At 38.1% G+C, this 25,654-nt stretch overlaps 1 protein-coding gene across 1 annotated transcript; it reads left to right on the forward strand.

The window, feature by feature from the left end:
• The first annotated feature begins 695 nt into the window (after nucleotides 1-695).
• Nucleotides 696-25,233, forward strand: Il7r (interleukin 7 receptor). The gene is made up of 8 exons (XM_047556823.1): nucleotides 696-903; nucleotides 4,787-4,937; nucleotides 12,512-12,669; nucleotides 16,826-16,983; nucleotides 18,758-18,926; nucleotides 20,186-20,279; nucleotides 21,217-21,292; nucleotides 21,697-25,233. The coding sequence occupies exons 1-8, from the start codon at nucleotides 720-722 to the stop codon at nucleotides 22,192-22,194; spliced, it is 1,488 nt and encodes a 495-aa protein (XP_047412779.1). The 5' UTR covers nucleotides 696-719; the 3' UTR covers nucleotides 22,195-25,233.
• The last annotated feature ends 421 nt before the right edge of the window (nucleotides 25,234-25,654 follow it).

Here is a 25,654-nt window from a genome sequence, read left to right on the forward strand (position 1 = left end):
CTTTTTAATGAGATTAGCAGACTTTCCACAAAGAGTCAAAGGGTAAAGATTTTACTATATCACAGAGTCCCTGTCTTGTGTACTCAACCCTGCCACTGTAGCAGAAAGTCGGCTGTAGACAATGGGCACATGAGTGCAATTATGATCCAATGGTATGTTATTCACAACACAGGCATTAGGCCAAATTTGGTGTTAGGCCAAAAACAGGAGTTGGGTCATAATTCACCAACACCAGCATTAAATTAATAATAATCAAATGCTTACTATGAGAAGTGAGGTACGGATAAGTACTAGGGATTCATGGAGAACAAAACAGAAAATCATATTCTTGGGAAACTTAGAGGTTAGCTTTTCAAAATAAAAACCACAAAAAATTATAAAGTGCAGAATAATCCTTTAAATCAAAACTCACTTCAAATAATCAATTGATTAGATTTGTGGGTTCAGATATTTGAATTGTGATCCTTTTGACTGAGGATCACTTAGGTCTAGAGATCACTTGAGTCTGAACATGAAACCTACCACCTTATTCCACAGGAAACATAGGAAACATAGTGAATCTGGGCCTGCAAAGAATACCAGAGAGAAGCAGTTACTTGAAATGCCCTCCCTCTTTCTCTGTTTCCTCTGTCTCTGCTATCAGCAGCAGTACTTTTACTCAGACTTCCTGTTTCTAGCATTGGACTTCTTTTATGCTGTGTTTATACTTCCCCCTGTCTATGGTTAAGCAAGTGCAGAGCTGTGGACCTCGACTACCTCCTTCTCTCTCTCATTCATTTCTACACGCAGGCTCACACTTCAGCTCTCTCCAGTCTCTCAGAATGACAATTCTAAGTACAACTCTTGGTACGGTTTTCTATTTACTTCAAGCCGTTTCTGGAGAGAGTGGCTATGCAGAGAATGGTGAGTCATTTCTAACTTTTTTTAAGGATTTCGGATTATCTCTAGCCTATGCTTCAGGTTACTCAGTTCCCTAACAAACCTGAACTGGGCACGGGTTGGTAGGGAGTTCAAGAACATAACATGTCCTCAGTCTTTTTGGTATGTTCTAACTACCAGTGTGGGGACAATACTGTGGGTGGCTTGTAAGGCTTCAGAATCTTCAAGAAGGAACGCATTTGAATCTCGAAATGCAGATCTTAAAAGTTGATGTATGTGATAACTCTGTTCTTAGAATACTTCTGTAGATGCTACACTTACACTTGTCGGAGAATCTCTAAGGTGATTTTAGCTTGTCAGGAATTTGAACTGGATTTGTTGGGTTAGATTTTTTTAAGAGTTTCCAAAAGCATATTTTTTCCCCATAAAATAATGTACTGAGACAATAGCTTTGTCTGCATTGACCAGTGCTATATCACCCAACACCTAAGTCAATGTCTAGAACATAGTAGTCATTCAATAAACATGGGAACATTTCTTCAAAATACTTTGATTCACATGAGATTCTTAGTGAATAACTTAGAGATCTGAATGTGCTATTTCATTGAAATTCCCATAACTGCCTCCATATTCAGTAAATTAATCATATGTAAAAATATTCTTCATAATGTTAAAGAGCTCAGTACTTAGAAACAGATTTTAGCTACTTAATAAGTACATTGTAATTAAAACAAAACTGTAGATGAAATTGTCTGGCAGCAGCAGAAACCACCCAGGAACTTGGGTCACCATTTTTTTTTCCTCCCAATTAAACCCTTTCATTTTAAGAGTTAAAAAGTATTTTCCTTACAGATAATATCAACACATCAGCCTAATGATTCAGATATTTTTAGTCATATTTCCTTAGTCATGCTTCTTGGGCTTAGCTATTTTGAGTCAATTTACTTAGTAAAAGGATGGAAAACCCTTGCATTTTCTCATTAAGGGAATAGTCACAGGGGTGACATTTTCACAGTGTGACCAGTTATGAATCACTTTTTGAAGGTGATCATTATCCTGTGTTGAATGTTCCCTTGGGTTTGTACAGGGACAGATGAACATTGTGGAAACATGAAGACTTTATTGTCCTTTGATGCAATGTATTTCCACTATCTCTTCCTGGCAGCCATCTCTTTGTAAAAAAGAAATAAGAATGCTAATTAAAAACTGAATTTTCACTTCAACATTTTAAATTTCAGATTTTTTACCCACCCACTTGATCATATCAAAATATTTGCCAGTTTGGAATGTAAAAAATTCACAAAATCATCGGCTATTCTTTGTTGAAAGACAAGTTGGTTCTCTGATAATCACAAGGATGATCAAGATAAGAAAGGATACTTTCACAGGTCCAAAGTATTTAAACTGTAAATCAACTAATTCCATTTAGTAGGAAGAATCTCTAAGTCTCACTACCTTGCCTATAATACATATTCCAAAAAAATTACCTTTCTATGCTTAGAAAATTTTAATATATATACTGAGGTAATTATTTAATTATTAATAATATTAATATTTGAGCATTAAAGGAATACTAGATTAATTCCCTATTCAAAAGTTCTGTGTAATTTCAAAACCATAGTGATAACACCACTACCTTTTTTTAAAAAGAATTCCAACTGTTTCTTGTATATTTTCAGAATCAGAATTCCAATTTTACCTTTCTATTACTTGTTTCTCAAAAAAAAAATGGCACTAGTCACAGTTAACCCTTATTGAGTGCTCACAGGGTTCTAAATGTGGACAGATCCATTCAGTGACTCCTACAACATGAGTCTACATATCAGCACAGTGAGATTCAGGGACGTTCAGTGACCTGACAGACGACCACAGCCACACAGACGAGACAGGCTTAAAATCACATCTGTCCATCAATGATCAATGACACCAAAAGTTTTAACTTTTACATACACTACTCTTACCTAAAAATTTACAGTTCATACAAAGATCATTCTCTTTGTCAAACACCATACAATTTTACAAGTCATGGAAGGGGATTTTTTTTTTCTTTTTTGGTTACAAAGCAATTCTACCCAATTAAAGAGCTAATGAGTTGTTTCCTAAAACAGTCACTGTAAGTGAAGGAAAAACTTTCAACTGTATGAGCAGTGATTTGCATGTCGTGTGACATTAAACAATAAACCCACTTTGCCAGACTGGAGGGCTAAGGTCAGTGGAAGTCCTGTTCCTGGTGCCTGGCATCTACTGGTATATGCTCTCTCTGGTTTATCTTGCATACTGAAAAATTATGCACACAAAGCCAAACCCCAGGATGTCTGAATTCAAACAGTGACATATATCTGTTGTACAGGAATAGTGGAAGGATCAAAGAGAAAAGACAGAGACAGTGTGAGAACTGCCTGAAGGCAGGCTAAAACCACCCCGAATCATTTCGTGTTGAAAGGGATCAGCTCTTAGGGAAGAGATCTACATCTAAGAAATGAGAAATGAACGTGGTTCATTGGAGTGCAAGACCTAAATGGTGAACCACCCTCACTACTTAGCACTGTCATCAGGAGGAGAACTATGTCCTGATGAAATGACATAGGATCCTTGCTGTTGTTAGAGTTGTGAACTGGACGGATTCTGGGAATTGTCAGAAAGGTATATGCTTATGGTTGTGAGCAGTACCCCCAGCCCTTGTCTAGTTGGCTGTTGGAGATTGGTCCCTTTGACTGAACCCACCTCTCATCCAAATGATTGGTCCATTCACAACTGGATTGTTAACTTTCCCACAGAGCTACTGGGCTATTTAGAGAGTGTACAATTTGGATTGTCCATGACCTCTCACACTTAACTGTGGCTTGATTTTGGTATATTCTATATCAATTTTAAAGCCATAGAGGCATCAAATTTATAGCATTGAAGGAATAAAACACCTGAAAGCATCATAGACTCGCACTTGGTCACTCTGAGGATGACTTTGATAATTCTGGATTTCCTCAAGTCCTAGCTGGAGTATATTTTCTGGTAGATTTTTCTAGCCACACATTTCTATTCAATATTGTGAAATATTCATGCAAAATATCTATTGAATCCTAGGGTCTACTAACCAGCTTAAGAAATCAAATACTCTCTGACAGATTGTGCTTTCCAAAAGGAGTTTAAAAAAAAATCCTTTGGTTCCCCACTTTCTTCCAGAATATTGCAAATATCTATAAGAAACAGTATCAAACAGAAAATAATCTGTAAGAACAGAGGCAGTATGTGTAATAGTCACAGGATCTAACTTTTTTTCTAGTCACGTTTGTCTTGGTCAGTGACTTAAGACAAGTTGCCTTAAATTGTCACACAATGTAAATGTCAATGCTACCTTTAGATGGGATGCCTTTTGGCACAAGGAAAAGAAAATTTATAAAAGAGTGGGCTTCTGAACATAAGATAGCTATCATCTTTTGTCATTTGAAAAAAAAATTCTTGGGAGGAAATAAATGAAGATCATAATAAAGTCAAAGGTTAGATTAGGTTAACACATGAATTATGGGAATATAGTATCTCTTATATGACAAGAATTTCAGTGTAACAAACATAGCATAAGAAATACTAGTTTAAAAAAAAGAAATAGTCTGTTCAGTGCCTCCTCCTAGTTTTATAATACGCTAACCCTATGACTGAAATATTTAGAAATATTTGGATGTTATTAACTGTGAGGAACATTTTTTTGGTTAGAAAATGCTGCACATTGGAATTTTGTTTCTGTTTTGAAATGTTTATCTTGTGTTTGCCTTTGGAATTCCCTTGTTTAGATAAAATGCTATCACTCCTTCATGTCTACCACAAAAGTCTGTCATTTTCTTAAAGTCATTCCAGATTTTAAGAAGATGCATTTATTTGCCTCATTAACAGCTGCATATTTATCCCTCCCCAGGAGACTTGGAAGATGCAGAGCCGGATGACAACTCACTTTTATTTTCATTCTCCTGCTATAGTCAGTTAGAAGTGGATGGACCCCTGCACTCGCTGACCTGTGCTTTTGACAACCCAGACATCAACAGCACCAATCTGAAATTTGAAATTTGGTGAGAAATGTGGTTTCTATAGTACTTCGAAGGAAAATTCTCTCTCTCTTTCCATGCATTCTTTTATTCCTTAGAAAACAAGGAATGTCTCACCCTTTGTCATCAAATATTAAAAATCTAAGGAATTCCCAAAAGCCTCCTCAAGTGCCTTCCTTTCCTGACAAAGTGAGGCAAAGCAATGTTTACTTTTCATCTGTCAGGTCCCAAGACAGCAAGCAAATGATGCCATGGATCCTGGAGATTCTATATTCCTTCCAAATTCACAGTAGAACTTAAATCCTGCTCCCTGTAGACTATTCCTTTCAACAAAATCTATTTGCCCAGTGAGAAGCCATCTAGTATCTTCAGGTTGCTCCTTGCAGTGAAGTTACCTGGTTTCTAATCTCAAACCAGTACTTACTACTTTTTTGACCTGGAACAAGTTTTGTAACTTATGTCAGCCTCAGTTTCACTGGTAAACTAAGGTAACCCATCTCATAGGAAGGTGGTGATGGTCAAATAATCTAAAACACATAAAGCATTCAGAATAATCACCCAGAATATTATGAGTGACAGATTAGAAATTAAATCATAATTCTGTGAATATACACTTAAAACTTTCACCTCCTTGACACAGTTTGACTTCAGATGGTTCACTCAATGTAAATTTTGCAAAAGTCCATAAGAATAAGTTTGGCTCTTGGTTTCATAAGGCTTCAGGGAAAAGGCAAAGAAAAAAGAAAGTCTTCAGTTTGAAAGTAAGTAAAGAGCCCAGGAGATTTAGTCTCCCCCTTCCCCTACAAGTCATCTCCTACTGTTGAGGGTTACTTTCTCTGGTGACTTGAAAAAACCACTCTAATGTGAAATTCTGACTTGTGGGCTACCTCCAAATTCATAACAGATGACCTCATTTTTAGCTTCCCAGTGAGGAAAGTAAGTCAAGATTTATCAGTAGTAAAAGAGAGTTTTTTAAATCCATAGACTCAACTGATCCAATTACATTATTATATTGTGTGCATGTATTAATGTGGAATGATGAAGCCCACTATTATGTATAATTATATTACATCAATTAAAAAATACTTCTGTAAAAAATCCTCCCAAAATAAAAGTAAATAAAGACTAGAGGCAATCTCTTGCCATATATACAGTCCAGATAAGCTCTGAGTTTCATCTTACTTTAATTTATGGGTACTTCCTGCATCTATTTACACAGTCATTGGACTAATATGGTCACAGACTTGAAAAATCTTGGAGTATTATTCTTGGTCTGCCATTATTAGTTCACTTCAAGAACCTACAAAGTCCAGAATCTGTGGCCACAACTAGACTGTGCTAAAACAGCCAAACAATTCATTCAAATTATGTGCTCATTTTTATGGTCAAAACACTCTCCCACACAGAGGTTTAACTGTGGGTACTCCAACCAGCTGGTTAGTGGACTGCTGTGAACACCCTAATTTCTCTTGACCTGACGTAGGCTGACCTTCTTGTCCGCTTTCACTTATGGTGTCTGACCACTTCCTTGGCCACTTAAGCAAACCTGCCCACTTCCTTTACCAAGTCTCTTAATTTTGCCTGTCCGCAGCCTGAATTTGGGTTTTCCAACTGAATTCAGATATTGCAGTTGGAAAGGGATTATCTTAAGACCTGAATATGAAACAGTAAATATGAACTCCTAAGTAAATTAAAATAGTTCTAGAAAAAGGCCATTTTTCTAAGAGGTATCTACACCTGTAGTAGTAGATTTGTGCACTTCCAAGGTTTAGGACAGTCAATGAGATTCAGCTAAACAGCTAAATTTATATTCTGTTAATATAAATTTATAAAGAAGAAATAGGGATTTACTGACAATGGTACATGCTGTTGATGTTGTTTTACCCATGGAATTGTTGACAGCTGCCAGGTGCCATCTTTCAGGAGGCAATGAGTTCACCACCTGCCCTGGATCTGGCCACTAGTTATTACTTACTGCTCAGTGCTCTGATCTCAGGGATGGGCTTCGGTTAACCAAGCTCACAGTGCTTGATTACCAGCATGCCAATTGACTACTTCACATTGATAGATATAACTCTCATAAAGATCTAAATATTCATACAGAGCTCAGAACCTATAGGAGTTGGTATTGGGGTAGAAGTTAAAGGGACTGAGAAGGTCAGTGGGTGGTATATTTGTATATATCTACCTTAGCTGGGGTGAAGAAGAGGGTAGATCCTGAAAATGTTTTCATTCTCCCCAACTCTAGCCTGATCTCCAGTTCCTTGAATGAAAAAGCAGAGGCTCTAGAAAGAGGTGCCTAGGACGAAATTCCAATAGCAACACTGAACTAGTTGTGTGACAGGAGTCACTTAGGCTTTTATATCATAAATATTGCCTTGCATTGGGATAAGGACTAAGTGTTTGCCATGTGTCTGTGTCTGTAAATGGTACTTAATTTCTCAGTGTGGTTCTGTTTTCATTAAAAATATGATCAAAAGGTTGTTCACATAGAAATAAATATAAAATTTGTTGATATAAGACTAGAGGTATTTGGTTCACATCTCCATGCGATCCATTTTTTTTTTTGCCCCCCATGGGGGATTTAATCTCAGTCCTGAAGTTAGGAGTCCTCTCATTTACTTTACTGGATTAGACTCCATAGTCATTTTCATTTGCACCCCTACTCTTTCCTGTGTGCATTATTATCACCGTCAGCTCTCACAAATCAATCTTACTTTCTTTATTTCCAGATTCTCAGGGCGCCACAATCACTCCCACATACCGCCTACAATTACCACTTCAAATATGTCGCTGTTTGTTTTCATCAATTACCTCCACAGTGGCAGGCTGCACCCTGATCATCTAGGTTTAAGTACTGCTATCTGCCAAGGATTGTTGATTTAGTCCTCTGTAAAATAAGCTATACAAACCCTCAGTGTTTTTGAGCTAGATTCTGTCTTTCAGAGCCAAGTGAAGAATGAAAGCAACAGGGTTTTGTTTTGTTTCCAATTTGCTTTTTAATGTTTTGCATGTAAATATCAGTTTGCACCAACAGAAGAAATGCATATACTGAACTATGCAAAACTGAAGGAGTTATAGGACTGTGGAAGTGGGCTAAAAATCAGATTACATGGACCTTAGTAGTCTCTCCCTACTTTCAACAAGAACAACAAGATTAGGGTTGACATTCCCTTGGAAGGTCCTAGAGGATCAAAGTCACCAGTCTACAGTGCTACTTTGATATTTACTATATTCCTCAAACCACCCCCCCACCCCAAATACCCTAGAATAGATCTATTCAATAGAAATATAATGCACTCCACAAATCTGTGAACCACATCAGTAACTTAACATTTTTTGTAACCACATTTATAAAAAGGAAAAAGAAATAGGTTAAATATTATTTTAACAATGTTAAATATTTATTGAGCCCAGTATGTTCAAAATACTGTGATTTCAAACTATAATCAATATGAACAAAATATTAGTGAGATATTTTATATTCTTTACATTCAATCTTCAAAATCTTGTATATAGTTTATACTCAAATCTCATTGCAATTTGAACTAACTGTACTTCAAGTGTTGAAGAACCACAAATGAGGTAGTGGTTATTGTGCTGAACTATATAGCTCTATAGCTCTAGAACATTCCTACCTCAAGCAACACATAGTTAACAATCAAGTAAATTGTTTTAAGGCTGGACATGGTGGCACACACCTATAATCCAAGAGACTCAGGAGGCTGAGGCAGTAGGATCGCAAGTTCAAGACCAGCCTCAGCAACTTAGTGAGACCCTAAGAAACTTAGCAAGACTCAGTTTTATAATAAAAAAATAAAAGGGCTGGGGATGTAACTCAGTAGTATAACTCCCCTGGTACCCTAGTACCGCCCCCCAAAATATTTTGCCAAGTAATTTGCTATCATTTTGTTAGACTGGTTTGCATTGAGGAGGATTACTCACAGAGAAACTATTTCTTTCAATCACCTGAAATGCAGGTCAATAGCACTAAACACAGCAGCCTCTTCTAGGTTTATTTTGGCCTCTCAGCATGACTTTCCCTCCACGTAGGGCAGCTTCAGAAGTTCAGACCCACTAAAGGTTTACTCAGCGTCACAAGACAGCCACATGGTGATCCTTCCTTGCCCATGGCCCATTGATCTCATTCTCTGAAAAGTGGGAATGAGCTAAGAATATCATTTTAGAGTCTTCTTAAATTCCCAAAACACCAGAAACCTGCTACAGATTTAGAATTTTGAGGTATAGAAGTTGATATTTTGATATACATATTTATTATGAAATAATCACTACTATTAAGCTAAATAATATATCTATAACCTCTCATTGTTACCATTCTCTTCTTTTATAGTATATTATGGATGCAATTCTTTAGTCAGATATATAAATTACAGCCATTTTCTACTAGTTCGAAGCTTGTCATTTCATTTTCTTTTCCTTTGTGTTTGTGTGTGTGTGTGTGTGTGTGTGTGTGTGTGTGTGTAGTACTAGGAATTTAACCCAGGGATAACTTATCACTGAGTTACATCCCCAGACCTTCCTATTTTTTATCTCGAGACAGGATCTCACTCTGTTACTGAGGCTGACTTAAACATGTGATCCACCTGTCAGCCTCCCAAGTCTCTAGGATTATAGATGTTCACCACCTGCCATGCTTTTCATTTCTTTTTTTTTAATTATTTTTTTATTTTTTTATTTTTTACAGACTGCATTTTGATTCATTGTACACAAATGGGGTACATCATTTCGTTTCTATGGTTGTACATGATGTAGATTCACACCATTCATGTAATCATGCATGTACATAGGGTAATGATGTCTGTCTCATTCTACCATTTTTCATACCCACCCTCCCTCTCATTTCCTTGTACATAATCTAAAGTTCCTCCATTCTTCTCTCATCCCCCAACCCCCACCCCCATTGTATATCATCATCCACTTATCAGGGAAAACATCCAGCCTTTGGTTTTTTGGGATTGGCTTATTTCACTTAACATGATATTCTCCAATTCCATCCATTTATTTGCAAATGCCATAATTTTAATAAGCAAAATTTTTTATTTTCATAAAATCCAATATCTTTTTCTATTCTGTTTAATGTTTTCTGTATCCTCACTACTCCCAAGATTGGAAAGGTATTTTCTTTTGTTTTTTTTCTAAGTATTTTAGTTTTAGCCTTCACCTATAGGTGTATCTTCCATGTGTAATTGTGTGAAACTAAGGTTCACATTTTCTATACATTTATTTGGTTATTTCAGGGCAACTTGCTGAAAAGACTTTTTCTTCTCCCTTTGAATTTTTTGGGTTCCTGTATTCAAAATCAATTAACACTTATACTTGAGTGTATGGGTCTATTTTAAACTCTCCATTCTTTCTGCTGATCAATTTATCTATCTTTATGTCAGTAGTACATTGTTCTGATTATAACAGATATTTTAGTAAGTTTGAATCAAGTGCTCTGAGTCATCCATATGGGTTTTTCATTTTTACTTTGGCTTTTATAGTTTATGGTATTTCCACATGTTTTAGAATCAACTTACTAATATTTTAAAATTCTTTCTAAGATGTTCATTAATATCATATAGACCCATTTGGGGAAAATTCTATTTTATCAATTTTGAATTTGCTAACCGATCATCATAGCTCCCCATTTACTAGGTTTCCTATAATATCTCTTGGCAATCTTGTAATTTTTCATGGAAAAGCCTAGAACAACTTTTATAAATTTTTTCCAAAATATTTTATGTTTTCATTGCTATTACAAATGTAACTGTCATTTTAAACTTCATTCTCCAATTATTTGATGCTGACCTATAGAAATAGAGTTAACTTTTGTTTAATGGCCTTTATGAATTTATTAGTTCCTATAGTTGTATTGGAGGTTCTTCATAGTTTTAAATGTGAACAAATAGGCTTTGGGCTAATAAAAGAAGTATTCTTTTCCTTTCTTTTTTTAACTTTTTTTTAAGCTGTTGATGGACCTTTTTTTCTTTTTTATTTATTTGTATGTGTTGCTGAGAATCAAACCCAGTGCTTCATGCATGCTAGGCAAGTGCTCTTCCACTGAGCAACAACCTCAGCCCCTATTTTTTTCCTAATTGGAATACTTTTTGTTCGGTTCTCTAGTCTTATGAACTGGCTAGAACCTCTGATATGTTATTAAAAAGAAATTTAGAAAGGGGATCTCTATCTCTTGTCCTGATATAAGGAGAATAATTAATGTTCACAATTTCACCATTATATATGCTATGAAGTACAGATTTTTTTGGATATGCCCTTTACTTGATTGAGAAAGTGACCTTCTATTCCTTGGTGGCTGAGAGTTTTTGCCATGAATGAATGTTGAATTTTTTTCAAATACATTTTCTTCATCAGCTGAAGATGAACAGATTATTTCTTTCTTTTACTTTGTTAATAGGGTAAGCTATATTATTTGATCTGTGAATATTGAGCCTATTTTGGTTTCCAGGGAAACACCCCTACTTGGCCATAATGTGTTAACATCAATATATGTTAATATTTTCTTGAGGAATTTTACATACACATTTTTGAGATATATTTGTCTATAGATTTATTTTTGTATATTTTTGACAGGTTTTGATACCGTGGTTCAGCTAGCTTCATAAAGTAAGTTGATTTTTTAAAATTGCCTTAGACAATTTGCTATTGTCTATTGTAAATTGTTTCCACAATTTGCCTACTTTTAACACACAGGAAGAACACCTCTATTTTCTGGAAGAATTTTTGTAACATTGGCACTATTTCTTTCTCATACGCTTGATTGAATTCACCAGCCTATACCCAAAAAGCACAGAGGTTTTTTTGTAGGGAAATTTATTAATAATAAGTATAATTTCTTCAAATGTAGAACTTCAAATAGAACTATTCAGATCAATTTATATGTGTCAGTTTTACTAACTTATATTTGTAAGAATTTTTACTATATCAAAGTTATTACATGTATTGGCATACATTTTTAAATTTTCTTTTTATACTTCATGACCTATAGTGATAACTCCTTTCTAGATACCAGTTGTCTATCTTTGTTTTTTGTTCTTGATCTGTTTTGTTTAGGGTTCATCAACCAAAATTACCTACAAAAATCCCTTCAGTTACACATTAAGTATATGTGGTTTTATGTCTTTAACTCTTCAGACTATTGTAGCATTTCCTTTAACTTCCCTTATTTTTATTCTCTTGGTCAATGTTTCTCAGCCCTTACTTCAATTTATTTCTGGAAGATGTCCAAAAAGCAATTACAATGCTACCTTAAAAAAACTGTTTGTTTTTCAATGATCAATTATAAAAATACTGGAATTGTCTTTAATTTCCATGAGCGTGGTTGGACTATTTCAGGCACATCTGCATCTAATGTCTGAATAAATCATTGAGTATGGTGCAGTAAATCATTGATGGTGGGAGGAAGCCACGTCATTTTAGTTCATTCTTTTTCTCTCTTGAACATGCACTCACCCACCCACGTCCCTCTCTCTATAGGGAAGCTGAAGTCATACAACTGAAACGTACCCGCAATGTTATTCTCTTTTGTACACAAATTTCTACCTGAATCAACACAGATTGCCTTTTTGTTTCCACAGTCATTCCCTTGTGGGGACAGATTGCCTGAATTTGAGTAAACTGCAAGACATATACTTCATCAAGACCAAGAAGTTTTTACTTATTGGCGACAGTGATATATGTGTGAAGCTTGGAGAAAAGAATTTAATTTGCCAAAAAGTGGACATAGTCACTATAGGTAAGTGGTTGTGTATGGGAGGATGCCTGTCATTTGTTGGATACCTGTAGACACTGGTTTGTGCTTCCTGTGTGTTAAAAGTAGGGCAATTGTAGAGGCGATTTATAATAGACAATAGTAAATTCTTGAAGGTAATTTTTTAAATACATGAAAACTTTAACACTTATACAAATTTCTTCTTTGAGAGAATCCTGAGGATCTTCAAGTTGAGCTATGAAAGGGTGTTTGATGCCCAGAATTGAAGGAAGAGAAAATCAATATGTAGTGTATATGACTGAGCCTCCTGTTTTCTACCCACACATGTCCTTTCCTTCCTCACCTTGTCTTCTCCTGACTGCCTGTAGTATTCTCTCTATATTCACACGATATTCTTAGTGTGTTTTGCTAAGAAACACATTGTATTCCATCTATTTTTAAAAGTAAATATGCCTTCCATGTTAGCCATAGTTCTCCAATGGCAAGAGAACCAATAAGGAGATAGATAAATGATAGATAAGTGATTGATTGATAGATGATAAGACAGATTTATTTTAAGAGTTGACTTACGTAATTGTGGAGGCTGGTAAGTCTGATATCTGCGGGCTAAACCGGAAGACTGGGAAACCAGGTCAAGGGCAGATGTTACAGTCTTGAGTTCAAATTCTACAGAGCAGAAAACTCAAGCAGATTTTTCTGCTACATTGTATTCTTGAGACACTTGCTTCTTCTTCAAGAAACCTCAGTATTTGTTCTTAATGCCTTCTACTGATTGAAAGACCCCTATCACATTATGGTAGGTAATCTGCATCACTCAAATCTTGTCTTTTAAAAGACACCTTTAGTTGGTATTTGACCAAACAACTGAGCACCACAGCCCAGTCAAGGTGATGTGTGAAATAACATACCTTCATAAGATACTTATTGAGAAGGAAAGCATGACCAACTCTGATTTGACATAAAATGCATATACTGCATTTTGCTAAAAATGAATAATTTGAGTAAAATTGCAACTTGAATTGGTGCAATGGAAAATTAACTGTATTCCTATCTCTGGGAATTTATAAGTGAAACTAAATATATTACATACACACACACACACACACACACACACACACACACACACAATATATGGGTTAAAATGTTCCAAATGATTGAAGAGATACACCCTTTTTCTGAATTTAAATACTATAGTTATTTCCCTGTCCCCAGACACCCTTCACCACCAAAAGGAAAATCAAAAGAGAGCAATACTCATTAGAGACAAGGAAGAGTGAGAAACCTAGCTCAGCTTTGTTTCAATAAGATGGCAAAATAAATATTCAAAGCATAAGTTCCATAAGTGTGAGCAATTATTGGGGGGTAGGGGAGCAAATACAGTGATAAAGAAACTTTAGTAGATGATTGTGCATGTTGGTCAGACAGTAACATTGGTCACACCAGCATGAGTACTGTCTAAAGCGAGGATGCCAACAGGACATCTCTAAGTAGAGCATGCTCCATTTGGGTCATTTGGAGATCAAACTTCTATGGATGGATATTCAATTTGTGCAGTACACAATGGCACCATATTTAAAGGTTCACCATTTAAGTGCCAAATGTGGGTGGACAGAAAAGACAGAGATTCTTGCTCTTGGGACCGAGTGCTCAACACCAGGGCAGAGATCATTCTTACACAAACCCATGCCAGCACCCACACCCCCACATGCACTTGAAGGTTCACAGCAACCCACAGGCTCCAGTTGACCCACTGCCACATTCAGATCCAAATCTCATGTGCCCAATGCAAATGAGGTCCACACTCTGCACACCCCAACAGCAGACTGCAATCCCGACAAGTCTCATCTGCCGAGAAACGGGGGGTATGATAGGTATACTGCTAACACAGGTCCTGAGGAAGGAGCGGTGTGTCTCTAGGGGCTTTAGAAAGTACTCCTGGGCAAGCAGGAAGAGAAATGGTGGAGACACCTCTCCCTGCTTCGTCTTCTCCTAGTTCTTACTGTGATATTTCAGTTTACCTGAATTTAAGCTGAAAGCTCCTGGTTAAACCCTCGAGCCAGAGCTCCCCTGTGACCACCAGCTGCCTGTCTTCCTTCCTGTCCTTCCCTTCCTCTAGGTGTCCCTGCTGACTAAGGGGCAACATTCTGCCTCCCACTGTGCTTGGCAGGGTAGAATGACATGATTGTCCAGATTGTACAGAATATCTTCAGTTTCTTTAAATGTTGCTTGAGAATGAACATCTTTTCCTAATTTGGTCAAAGATTCCTTGAGGCTAAAGGAAAAACTGGAGAGCTCTGGACATCATCCAATGAGAAACCAAAGCCGAAGAAAGAGTGAGTCTCAGAAGCAGACAGAATTGGATTTACATCTTATTAAACTATTTAACAGTGGCTAGAACTTAATTAGTCTTCCTGATATTCAGTTTCCCTATGAATACAGTGGTGCTAAGCAGCTGTTGTTTGAAGACAGCTTAAGCAAATCACTCAGCACTTAGTAGGAGTATAATTAACATTCATTCTGTTCTTCCCTGAGCGGCTCAATTATTGTTGAGAGTCCTTGGGCCACAGTGACCAGCAGGGCCCTAGTCTCAGAAACTTTTACTGAGAATGTGAATAAAGGGCAGGGATATGAGGGTCACAGGGATCCTCTGTGGGGCTGTTTCTCTGCACACACTTTATTTCCTCCTGCGTCCACCTAGGTCATCTTCACTTTACATAGTATAGATAAGGGTTAAAAATAAAGTTCCCTTTCTCCAAAAAAAAAAAACCAGAGTAAAGAAGCCATTTTTTTTTTTTTTTTTTTTTAGTACCTCTAGGGCAATGGAGTCAGTCGCCACAGTACCACAAGTGAATACGGTCCCTGGGCCAAACTCCACCAGAAGGATTTATGTGATTGGACCAGGAGACTGGCTTAACAAAACTGGCTCAGGTAGCTCCAGGTCAGCCTATTGAGTGACAGCACACGCCCACTCATTAACAAGAGGACTTGAGATCAGTCATTCAGGAGTAGTGGCCCCATCCTCGGAAAACTGAATTCCCAGACTATAAAAAAAGAGTAACCAGGACAAGACAGGGCAGCCCCAGATCAAAGATGAGGAGGCAGTCCAATGCTGGTGCTTTCCTAAGAAGCCAACACCTTTCTCTGTGCTTTTTCTGCCTGAAATACCTATCTCCCTCCAACAGCTAAACCTGCACAGCACATTTGATCTTAAAAACATCCTTGTGAGGAGAGGCAGGCAGAAGGAAGAGGCCCAAGAGGAGTTCAGAGTTAGTGCAGCTGGGACTGACAGGGAAGACAGTCTGAGGCCACTCTAGAGTTACAAGCAAGGGCCAGAATGCAGATACTTCACTTCCGAGTAGCCAACAGGAAGTGCTAAAGTCTCAGCCATATCCTAGTTTTACTGGAAGAATGAAGACTCAAAGTTCAAAGACTTCTTGCTTGGGGCTAGTTAGTAACAAGTTCTCTGATATTCCAAAGGTAAAGAGAATATGTTTTGGTATAAAATTTGTACTAGAGGCTGTAACAAGTATGTCCCCAAAGATATGATATCTGACACCCCTAAGTTTATTGCTTACACACATCAGAGGCAAAATGGTATTTCTAACTTGTGGATGGTACTCCTCTAAACTATGGGCTCGCTGCTCCTGTAGCTATACCATCTTGAACATACAGAACAAACGACTGAAGGGGAACGCACATAGGAATCACACAGGGAGGGCGGGAGTGCTGCTTCCAGACCAGGACTGGAGCTGGTGCCGTCACTTCCACTCATCACTCAGATCACACTGCCACAAGGGTGGCTGGGAAATACAGTCTGGATTTGAACCCAGGAAAGAGAAGAGGTGGCTTTAATTAGTTACCTAGTTACTGACCCACAAATGGTTCAAATGATTTCAGTGTAGATCGACTTTTAAATGGTTATTATTGGGCTGGATGCGATGGTGCACACTTGCAATCCCAGCATCTCAGGAGGCAGAAGGATTGCAAGTTCAAGGACAACCTCAGCAACTTTAGGAGGTCCTAAGCAACTTAGTGAGACCCTGTCTCAAAATAAAAGTGGCTGGGGATGTGGCTTGATGGTTAAGTGTCCCTGTTTTCAATCCCTGGTTCCATATGTACATATGACCGTTATTTCTTTGATGAATCTATAGACAGACTTTGTTTCTTTTATCATTCCCAGTTAAACCTGAGGCTCCTTTTGACATAGAAGTCATCTATCGTGAGGAAGCTAATGACTTTGTGGTGACATTTAATACCTCACACTTGCAAAAGAAGTATGTAAACCAATTAATGCATGACATAGCCTACCGCCAGGAAAAAGATGAAAAGGATTGGATGGTATGTAGATCAATCATGTTTGCACAATAAAAACTTCTAAATGTTATATATTTTATTGTCCCAGAACTGCATTTGCCCTGGAAAAGCTTAATAATTTTGTTTTCAGAAAGTCCCCTTTACTGAAAGAAGCTCCCAATATTGTGTCAGTTCGGACCCCATAAGCATGCATCCTTCCTGGCCTATCCTGATCTAGTTCTGATTTTTTTCCCCTTACTCTAGTTTTTGTCTTTATAATGTTTCTAACTCAGTTAGATAACATAGATAGAGACCAAACTGATCCTCACTATTCAAAGCCCTCAAAGTGTCATGCCTAGTACCACATTCTGAGGCAAAACAGTCTTTTGGGTAGTTAGCAAGAAGATCTGGCCACAATTTGATTGGGGGATTTGTGGGGCAACCTGAGGTAAAGAGGAGAAGGACAGATTCATCTCCATTTTGTTTTTATTGTAAAGCCTGAGGTTTTAGTCATTGAACTTCCTATTCACTCTTCATAATCTGGATGAAGATCCAGATTTTGGATCTTCATAATCTTCATAATCTTTCTTCATGGTTTTCTGAGATTGGAATGATCTGGTTGTCCCTGAAATCTGTAGTGGAAAGGAAGTGGAAGAAATGTAGAGGATTCCAGGTGTCAGAAATGTAGAGGATTCTCTTAACCCACTACCTGAGGATGGCCTCTCTTTCTGGGGACTAAAAGAATGCCTACTTATTCCCACTGCCCTCTTGGCTCAAGCCAGGATCACCCTTGTCTGTTTGCAGTATGCAAATAAGATTGCAGAAACAAACTCCCTGCCCCAAACCCTGGTTCCCTTCTTTTATCTACCCCACACACATATAGAGGGACTGAATGACCTTAAACCTACTGCTTTCCATTATTTATCTAAAAATTGTACCAACGAAAAGAAAATATTGTGGAGAAAGGAAGAATTTTGAATAAAAGTTCCCAAGACAATCAATTTGCTGTCTGGGAAAAAAAAATAAGTCAAAAGTCTACCCTCCACCATAGACTTATTTATGTCACACACACAATGATAAAAATTATAAGGCAAATTAAAAATTAGGATTGCATTGCCATATTTACAGCTGATGAATCCTTAATATCTATATAAAGAGCTCTTATAAATCATTTGGAAAGAGACAAATATCACCCAGGAAAAATGAGTAAAAAACTTGGAAAAATGTCATATATAAGAAAAATGTAAATTTAGTAAATATAGGAAAACTAATCAAATATATGTAAATGTAAATAACAATGAAATATGACTTTCAATCAAATTTTTCCTTTCCTTCATTTTTCTTTCCTTAAGGATAATACAGAGGGTTGGGGAAATTATTGCCTGTTTTCCTATTCAAGATGTAAAATACTATCTTCCTGAAAGGAAATTATTCTTGTCACTAAACTACCCTTTCATTTCCCCTTGCCACATGAAAGGGGAAAGAGAGGAAAAGAAGATACTGAAGTGTGGGAAGGAGATGGGACCCTGGGAGCGACCTACCTCTTCCCAAACTCGGAAACCTAAGTCACCTGCATAAAGAGCTATTCTATCCTTGTTCTCTTTGGCCACTCATGCATGCATCATTTATGAGCTCACCATCTCTGCCCCTAATTCTGCTGCTGATTCCTCTATATATTTAAGTTCCTTATTTTAACAAATATGAGAGAACCTTGAGAGGGGGCCTATTTGACTCAAGGAGTTGAATCTGAAGTGATTTGAAAGATCTAGGCAACACCTCTTTTTCCATCCTAAAAATGTATTGGCATTTTTCTCCTTAGCACGTGAACTCATCCAACACAAAGTTGACACTCCTGCAGAGAAAACTGCAACCTGATGCAATGTATGAGATTAAAGTCCGATCCATCCCATATAGCGAGTATTTTCAAGGCTTCTGGAGCGAGTGGAGTCCAAGTTCCCACTTCAGAACTCCAGAAATCAATCGTGCAGGTGAGGATGGCTGCAGAGTCCTCACCCCCTACAATGCTCTGTGCGTCCAAGTGTTGGAGAGAAAGTGAAATGGAGATTGGTGCAGATAACCACAAGTTATGAATCCCCCAGAGGGTGTCCTTTCACTTTCTTTGCCCCTTCTATGATGAATCAGGGAACAGTGGGAACTGGGTCTTTAGTAGCTGATAACGGGTATGGCTTGTCTTGATGCTACTGCCTTGGGTGTTTCTGAGAGCTGCTGACATTTCTGAACAAAATACCTACTTACCAACTCTCATTTACCAATTTTGGCTGGGATTCCAAAGGCTGGTGTTTCAGTCAGTTATTTTGCTGCTGTGACTAGAAGATCTGACCAGAATAATTTTAAAGGAGGAAAAGTTTATTTGAGAGCTCACAGTTTCAGAGATTTTAGTCCATAGAAGGCCAGCTCCAGTCCTCAGGGCTCCAGGTGAGGCAGGACATCATGGTGAAAGAGTGTGGGAAAAGTGTGGAAGAAGAGCTCACATGATGATCCCTATGATCTTCCTAACAAAGAGAAAGAATCCACTTGCCAGATACAAATATATACTCAAAATCATGCCCCAATTCGCACCTGCTCCAGTCGCACCCTACCACTTCAGTTACCGCTCAGTTAATCCCTATCATGGAAAGGGTTCAGACTCTTACAACCCAACCATTTCTCCTCTGAACCTTCTTGAGTTGTCTCATAGTCTCTCTAAGACCCCTCTAGGGAAAACTTTGCCTAAGGCAGGTAGGCAGCACAGTTAAGCTGTCTCACATCTCCTTTTCCAAAATAACACAGATGTCCTTGGGATCTAGGAGGTAATAAGGATGAGAAGAGTCAGAGAACATGACTCAGGAAGATGTCCAAAGCACCCTCACAGAACTTTCATTTAGGAGGTTGGGAGAGCTATTCTACTAAATCAGCTGCCATCTTTACTCCGGAACTTGCTGCACCTGCAGGGTGACATTTATCTCATCTCTCCCTGCTTTGTCTTCTTTCCCCTGGTGGTGGGCATCAGGAAAAAGTGGCGGTACCTTTGATGCTAGATCACTTTTACATTTCAAGTGGCTAGTGTACTTGCCCTGGTCGTCCAAGTCTGTGCCACATAAACCAGGTATATCAACCTGTTCCCTAAAGAATGACTTTCAAGAAATAATAAACAAACCCATGTTACTAAATAAACTCAGAGCATCCTGAATGTCTATCCCACTGCATGCTTACTGAATACTCACTTTTTTCTATTCTCCTGTTTCAGGGGAGATGACTCCTGTTTTACTAACTATCAGCATTGTGAGTTTTATCTCTGTGGTTCTGTTGGTCATCTTAGCCTGTGTGTTATGGGAAAAAAGGTAACTTTCTCTCACTAATCAAGAGGGTGATTATGTGGGATCCTGGACAATCAGAACTTGAATGCCACTTATTATTAAGAATAACTGCAGAAAGAAATCAGAAATTTCAGAAATAATAATACCCCATATCCTATTCCATTTACAGGTGATAGTAAATTTCCACAGTTGATTGCATAAGAGGCAAAAATACATAAATTGGTCATAAGGCAAGCTCTCTTCCCAAAATAAGAAATCTTTCACCAGTGATTCCCAACTTTTCCTCCAAGGTCTCCTAAAAAGCGTAAAGCCATCAACCCTGGCCCTGACTTTCCACACACAATTTCATGGAACTTTTGTATTCCACCCTATGAAAGAGTCATGGTTGTTTAATCATAAAAAAAATGATTTTTAAAATATGCTTGGGTTCTCACTTAATGTTCTGGAAGATGCCCTCAATTTAGGGGCACATATCCTGGGATTACAAATACTCTGATGTGAAAAGCACTGCTTTAAAGCAATTTCCCTGAGTAACTGAGAATGTATCCCTACTTCCACAAAATTTAGGGCAAAGAAGTTACTGCCAGTAAAGAGAAGGAATAAGATGGCAACATTTGTATTGGGAGTAAATTATCAGGTCAAATTTCTGTCCCATAACTACATTGAAACTACCTCATTGCTAACTTCATTCTTACTCCCCTCTGGGCTCTTTTCCAGAGGTCTATCATAGTCATGTCCTGTTCATAGAGTACCTTAATAAAAATGATCTCTGATCCAACCCCTCCCTGGATTGAAAAAGTATGAGGCTCAGAGGAAGCAAGTCACTTGTCCATGGTCACTCAAAAATTATGGCATAATTATAAAACCACTCTTCTGATTCCTGGCTCAGAATAAGTAGAAAGACCTATTGCATCTTCTCCCTCTGCCATTCATTTTATTTCTCAATGTCCTCTGATTTCAGGATTAAGCCTATGGTATGGCCCAGTCTTCCTGATCATAAGAAGACTCTGGAGCAACTGTGTAAGAAACCAAAAAAGGTAAGCTCTTTTGGTACTCAAAGAAGCACAATGTTAGTGGCATCCCATAGTCGAGAATGATTTTCCAGGAAAAAATCACATCTGAACCTCCACTTTTGGTCTTTAATCATCCTATATGGTTCTTTCTAAGATCCTAAGTGAGTTCTCTGGAGGTAGGGAATTGAAATGAACTACACATCTCAGAATTTGTAAGATCCTCAGGGTTGCAGGGCACCACACATGGCCAGTCCAATCCCAAAGTGTCATAGCGTCTCCAGAATCAGAGTCAACTGAAGAACATCTGGGCAGTTTTCTGACATTCCCTGGCTAACCTGTCAAAAAGTCCTTTAGACCTTTCTCTGAATTGATCATTTGGTGGTACACCACTCTGTGCCATCCTAATGCCTCTCTCCTTTTCTGTCCAGAATTTGAATGTGAGTTTCAATCCTGAAAGCTTTTTGGACTGTCAGATTCATGAGGTGGATGGCATTCAATCAAGAGATGAAGTAGAAGGTTTTCTGCAGAGTACTCTTTCTCCACAGGAGTCTGAGCAGCAGGGACTTGGCAGGGATGGGCATGGTCCCAACCGGCCCTCTGACATTACAGCCATCACCCCAGAAACTTTCAGAGGAGATTCATCCCTCAGATGCCTGGCTGGAAATGTCAACACATGCGCTGCCCCATTACTCCCTTCCTCCAGGTCCTCAGACTGTAGGGAGGGTGGCAAGAATGGGCCTCCCATGTACCAGGGTTTGCTTCTTAGCCCTGGAACTGCAAACAGCACCCTGCCTCCACCATTTCCTTTCCAATCAGAAATCCTGACATTGAACCCAGTTGCTCAGGCACAGCACATCCTCACTTCCCTAGGACCAAATCAAGAAGAAGCCTATGTCACCATGTCCAGTTTTTACAAAAACCAATGAAGAGTAAGAAATCCAAGACTGACAACGATGTCTGGGAGGGGAAGGCAAGAGTTCCTACTCCCCCTCATGGCATGAAGAGAACAAAACGAATGTAACCCCCCCTACATCATCCACAGAATTTTGAGACATCACTTTGACCTAATGATTCATAACCTTCAACATGAGCCAAGAACATTCTGCTTCTACCATGTTGATTTGGTAATAAGGTTTCAGGCGAGCCAATGAATTAACTATTTAAGGGGAAAAAACAGGAAAGGATGGAGAGGTAAGAGAGGCATGAAAGAAGGAAGGAAGGAAGGATGGATGGAAGGAAGGAAGGAAGGAAGGAAGGAAGGAAGGAAGGAAGGAAGGATATTGTACTATTATTGGTTACTATGCTACTATATATCCAGTGCTGCACTAAGTGTCCTGCACATCTTGTCTCACTTCATCCTCACAATAATCCTGAGGTGGGGTACAATTATTATTATTATTCCCTTTTTTTTAATTGGAAAAATTGAGAATGCAGGATTTTCGTAACTTGTCTAAGTTACCCACTCAGTTGGGGGAGAGAAGGCTGGAACCTAGGTCTGATGCAGTCTCCCTGAGCCACGAGCCTTTCTCTTAACTAAGGATTACCCTGTTCTTGGGTGCAAACCTCACTAATAACTGGGTGACTATTTAATTTATTATCCAAAATGGATCACTTTTGAAAGTGAAAGGGAAAGTTATTAAATAATCACTCCAGAACATTAAGTATAAACTAGAGCTGTCCAGACAAAAGTAGGCCTATGATCACCTTCATGTAAAATGGTTCTGAGGAAAAAAGTGGGGAACACATGTGAACTACCATGGCCAGTCATGTCAAAACAAGGGAAGAAGACAAGAGAAAGAGCTGCCATGCCCATTGGATTTTTGTCTTTCTGAAAATGATATCAAGAGGGAATTGACTTGAAACCCAGAATTCTAATGTTCATTATCAAGGACATGATCCTCTTTCTGCCACCACCAACTCCATCTATCCAAGATGGCAGAAGAACTGACCCTGGACAGTAGGATGTTTGACCACTGAGATGGGAATGACCCCTCCTCTGTGTGTAGACCCTGCCCAAACTGTTTCCAGTTCTACAGCTCTGGATGTTGCCAAGAACTTCAGAGAGAAGAGGGTCCCCACTGTGGCTATGTCCCTGAACAAACAGAGAAGAGTGAAATGTGAAATTTGACATCCATTCTCTTTCCTTTCTTGGTCTAGATAAATTTCTCACAATCAGCTCAAACCAAATCAAGGAAGCTGAACAATGTCAACAAACCCCTCTCCCACAGGCCCCTGACCCTGTCTATGGAATCACACAAGGCAGAGGCATCCCCAGGAAGTGAAGGACCAGTTCAGGGTTTTGTTTGGGATTTATTGTTGCTTGTGTTTTGAATTTTCTTCTTTGTTCTGTTTGTATTTTGTTTAGGAAGACTAAGAGGTTTTTTGTTTGTTTTTTTTTTAATTTTTGTGTTTGTTCTGTGCTGTCTGGAAAGGGGATTTTAGGTGGTAGACTAATGAACCCTATCTATTGGTTTATTAACTGATCTTACTATTGACCTACAAATAATCAAAACATCTTATTCTTCTAATGACTGTTTTACCTTCCAAAGAGCTTTCCTCTCAATCTGTAGGAATGAACACCGTACCATAAATACCATGGCCATTTAGTTTTGAGTAATGTTTCTGTGGTTTTCAAAGCACTTCAATAAGCATTCACTTTCCACTCCTTGACAAGCATTTATAGAAAGCCTGCTGTGTACTAACCTGAGTGTTAGGTACAGGAGCTCTGAGGACACATAAGGATGGGACCTTGTCTCATAGGATGCAAAATTTAACAAAAGTTACAGCTTGTAAGCAAATAATTATTTGCAAAATACTGTAACAGAAACAGGTTGGAAGTACCCTGTTGGGGACAGGGAAAATGCTACCAAAATGACATATATCTGCACGGAATTAAATAGAATCTGTCTAGTGTTTGAAGAGCAAAAGATGTTTCCACCAGGTGGGTAGGTGATATTTACACTTTGCAAACGTGGAAGCTGAGCCTCAAAGAGGAGGTCACACAAAATCTGATGCCAACCTTGATCTCTGATACCTTATCCACAAAGATTCTTTGAAGGATTTATAATTATAATCTTTTGCTTATGGGAAAATTGTGACAGAATAGATAAGCCACTCAACCTTGAATGTTAAGTCAGGACTAGGGACCATAATTTTGTATCCCTAATGTAAATAGACAATCTCTTCAAGAAAGGAAAAGAACCTGTAGCAAACCCTCAAACTCCTTCTCCAGCTATAAAACCCTCTGTTTCCGTGTTGTTTGGTGTTTTGTTATCATTTGCATTTAATGTGCTTCTCTCTGTTATTGAAGGCATTGAAAATCCACATATTATATAATCATAACTGCTGCTAATGCTTGATTATATACTCAGGGACAATATATAATGTTAGATTGCTGATTGGTTTTGCCCAGCCCCCTCTTACATTTCATTAAGAAAGAAAAACCAGTCAGAGACAATGTATAAATCAGAAAGTCAACTGCCAGTTCTATATAGCATAAAAGGAAAAGACAACTGAGAGACAGACAACTGATCTGATCAAGCATGGGTCCAAGGTACCCTGGATTATTCAATCTATTTTCTACAAGCTTTTGTTTCTCTCTGTTCAGTATGGTTTCCATGGGAATTTGATTCAGAAAATCCAAGTATGGGCTATTTCAGACGTGTGTACTTACTTGTGTTTTCTTAGCTCTTCTGAAAGTGCTACAAGACTTGGAACTGGTCAAGAAAATGGTGAGAACATATGACAGGGAGCCTGGAAATGATACCAGTCAGATGGCATTTTTAACAACTTAGTGGTTTTTCTTTGGGATTATTAAAAATATCCATTATTCACTACAGCGAAGGTCTCTGATTTGACAGTTTATTTTCACAGGCATTACTAACATTTTGTAGAGCTGCTACGTATATATACGGATGTGTGTGTGTGTTACCATCTTATATTAAATTAAATGCTATGGAACTCTTCATGACTGTACTGTGTTCTGTAAAAACTGTAGATATAGAAATATCCAGAGTGAACCACAGATCTCCTAAGACACTGGAAACATTCTGTCATTTGCTGTCATTTTATGGGTTTGGATTTCCAGAGAAATATTGTTTTAATCAATTAATTGCTAAGTAACAATTAACAGCAATTTGTTGAGGACTCACTCTGCACTGCTCTACACTCTGCTGGACACTGTGGTTAGAGAGATGAAATGGGACACGATTGCATTTACATGCAAATTCACAGTTACATTTGACATCTTTACATGTAAATGCAATTGTGTCCCACTTCATCTCTCCTAATTACATGGAACAAAAGGTACCTAGGACTGGTTACAATGTCATACCACTGCTTTAACACAAAATATCTGTCAGAAGTCTTAGCTTTAAGCAATAGAAA

This window comes from Sciurus carolinensis, chromosome 6 (genome assembly GCF_902686445.1).
Source record: "Sciurus carolinensis chromosome 6, mSciCar1.2, whole genome shotgun sequence".
NCBI classification, from domain to species: Eukaryota; Metazoa; Chordata; class Mammalia; order Rodentia; family Sciuridae; genus Sciurus; species Sciurus carolinensis.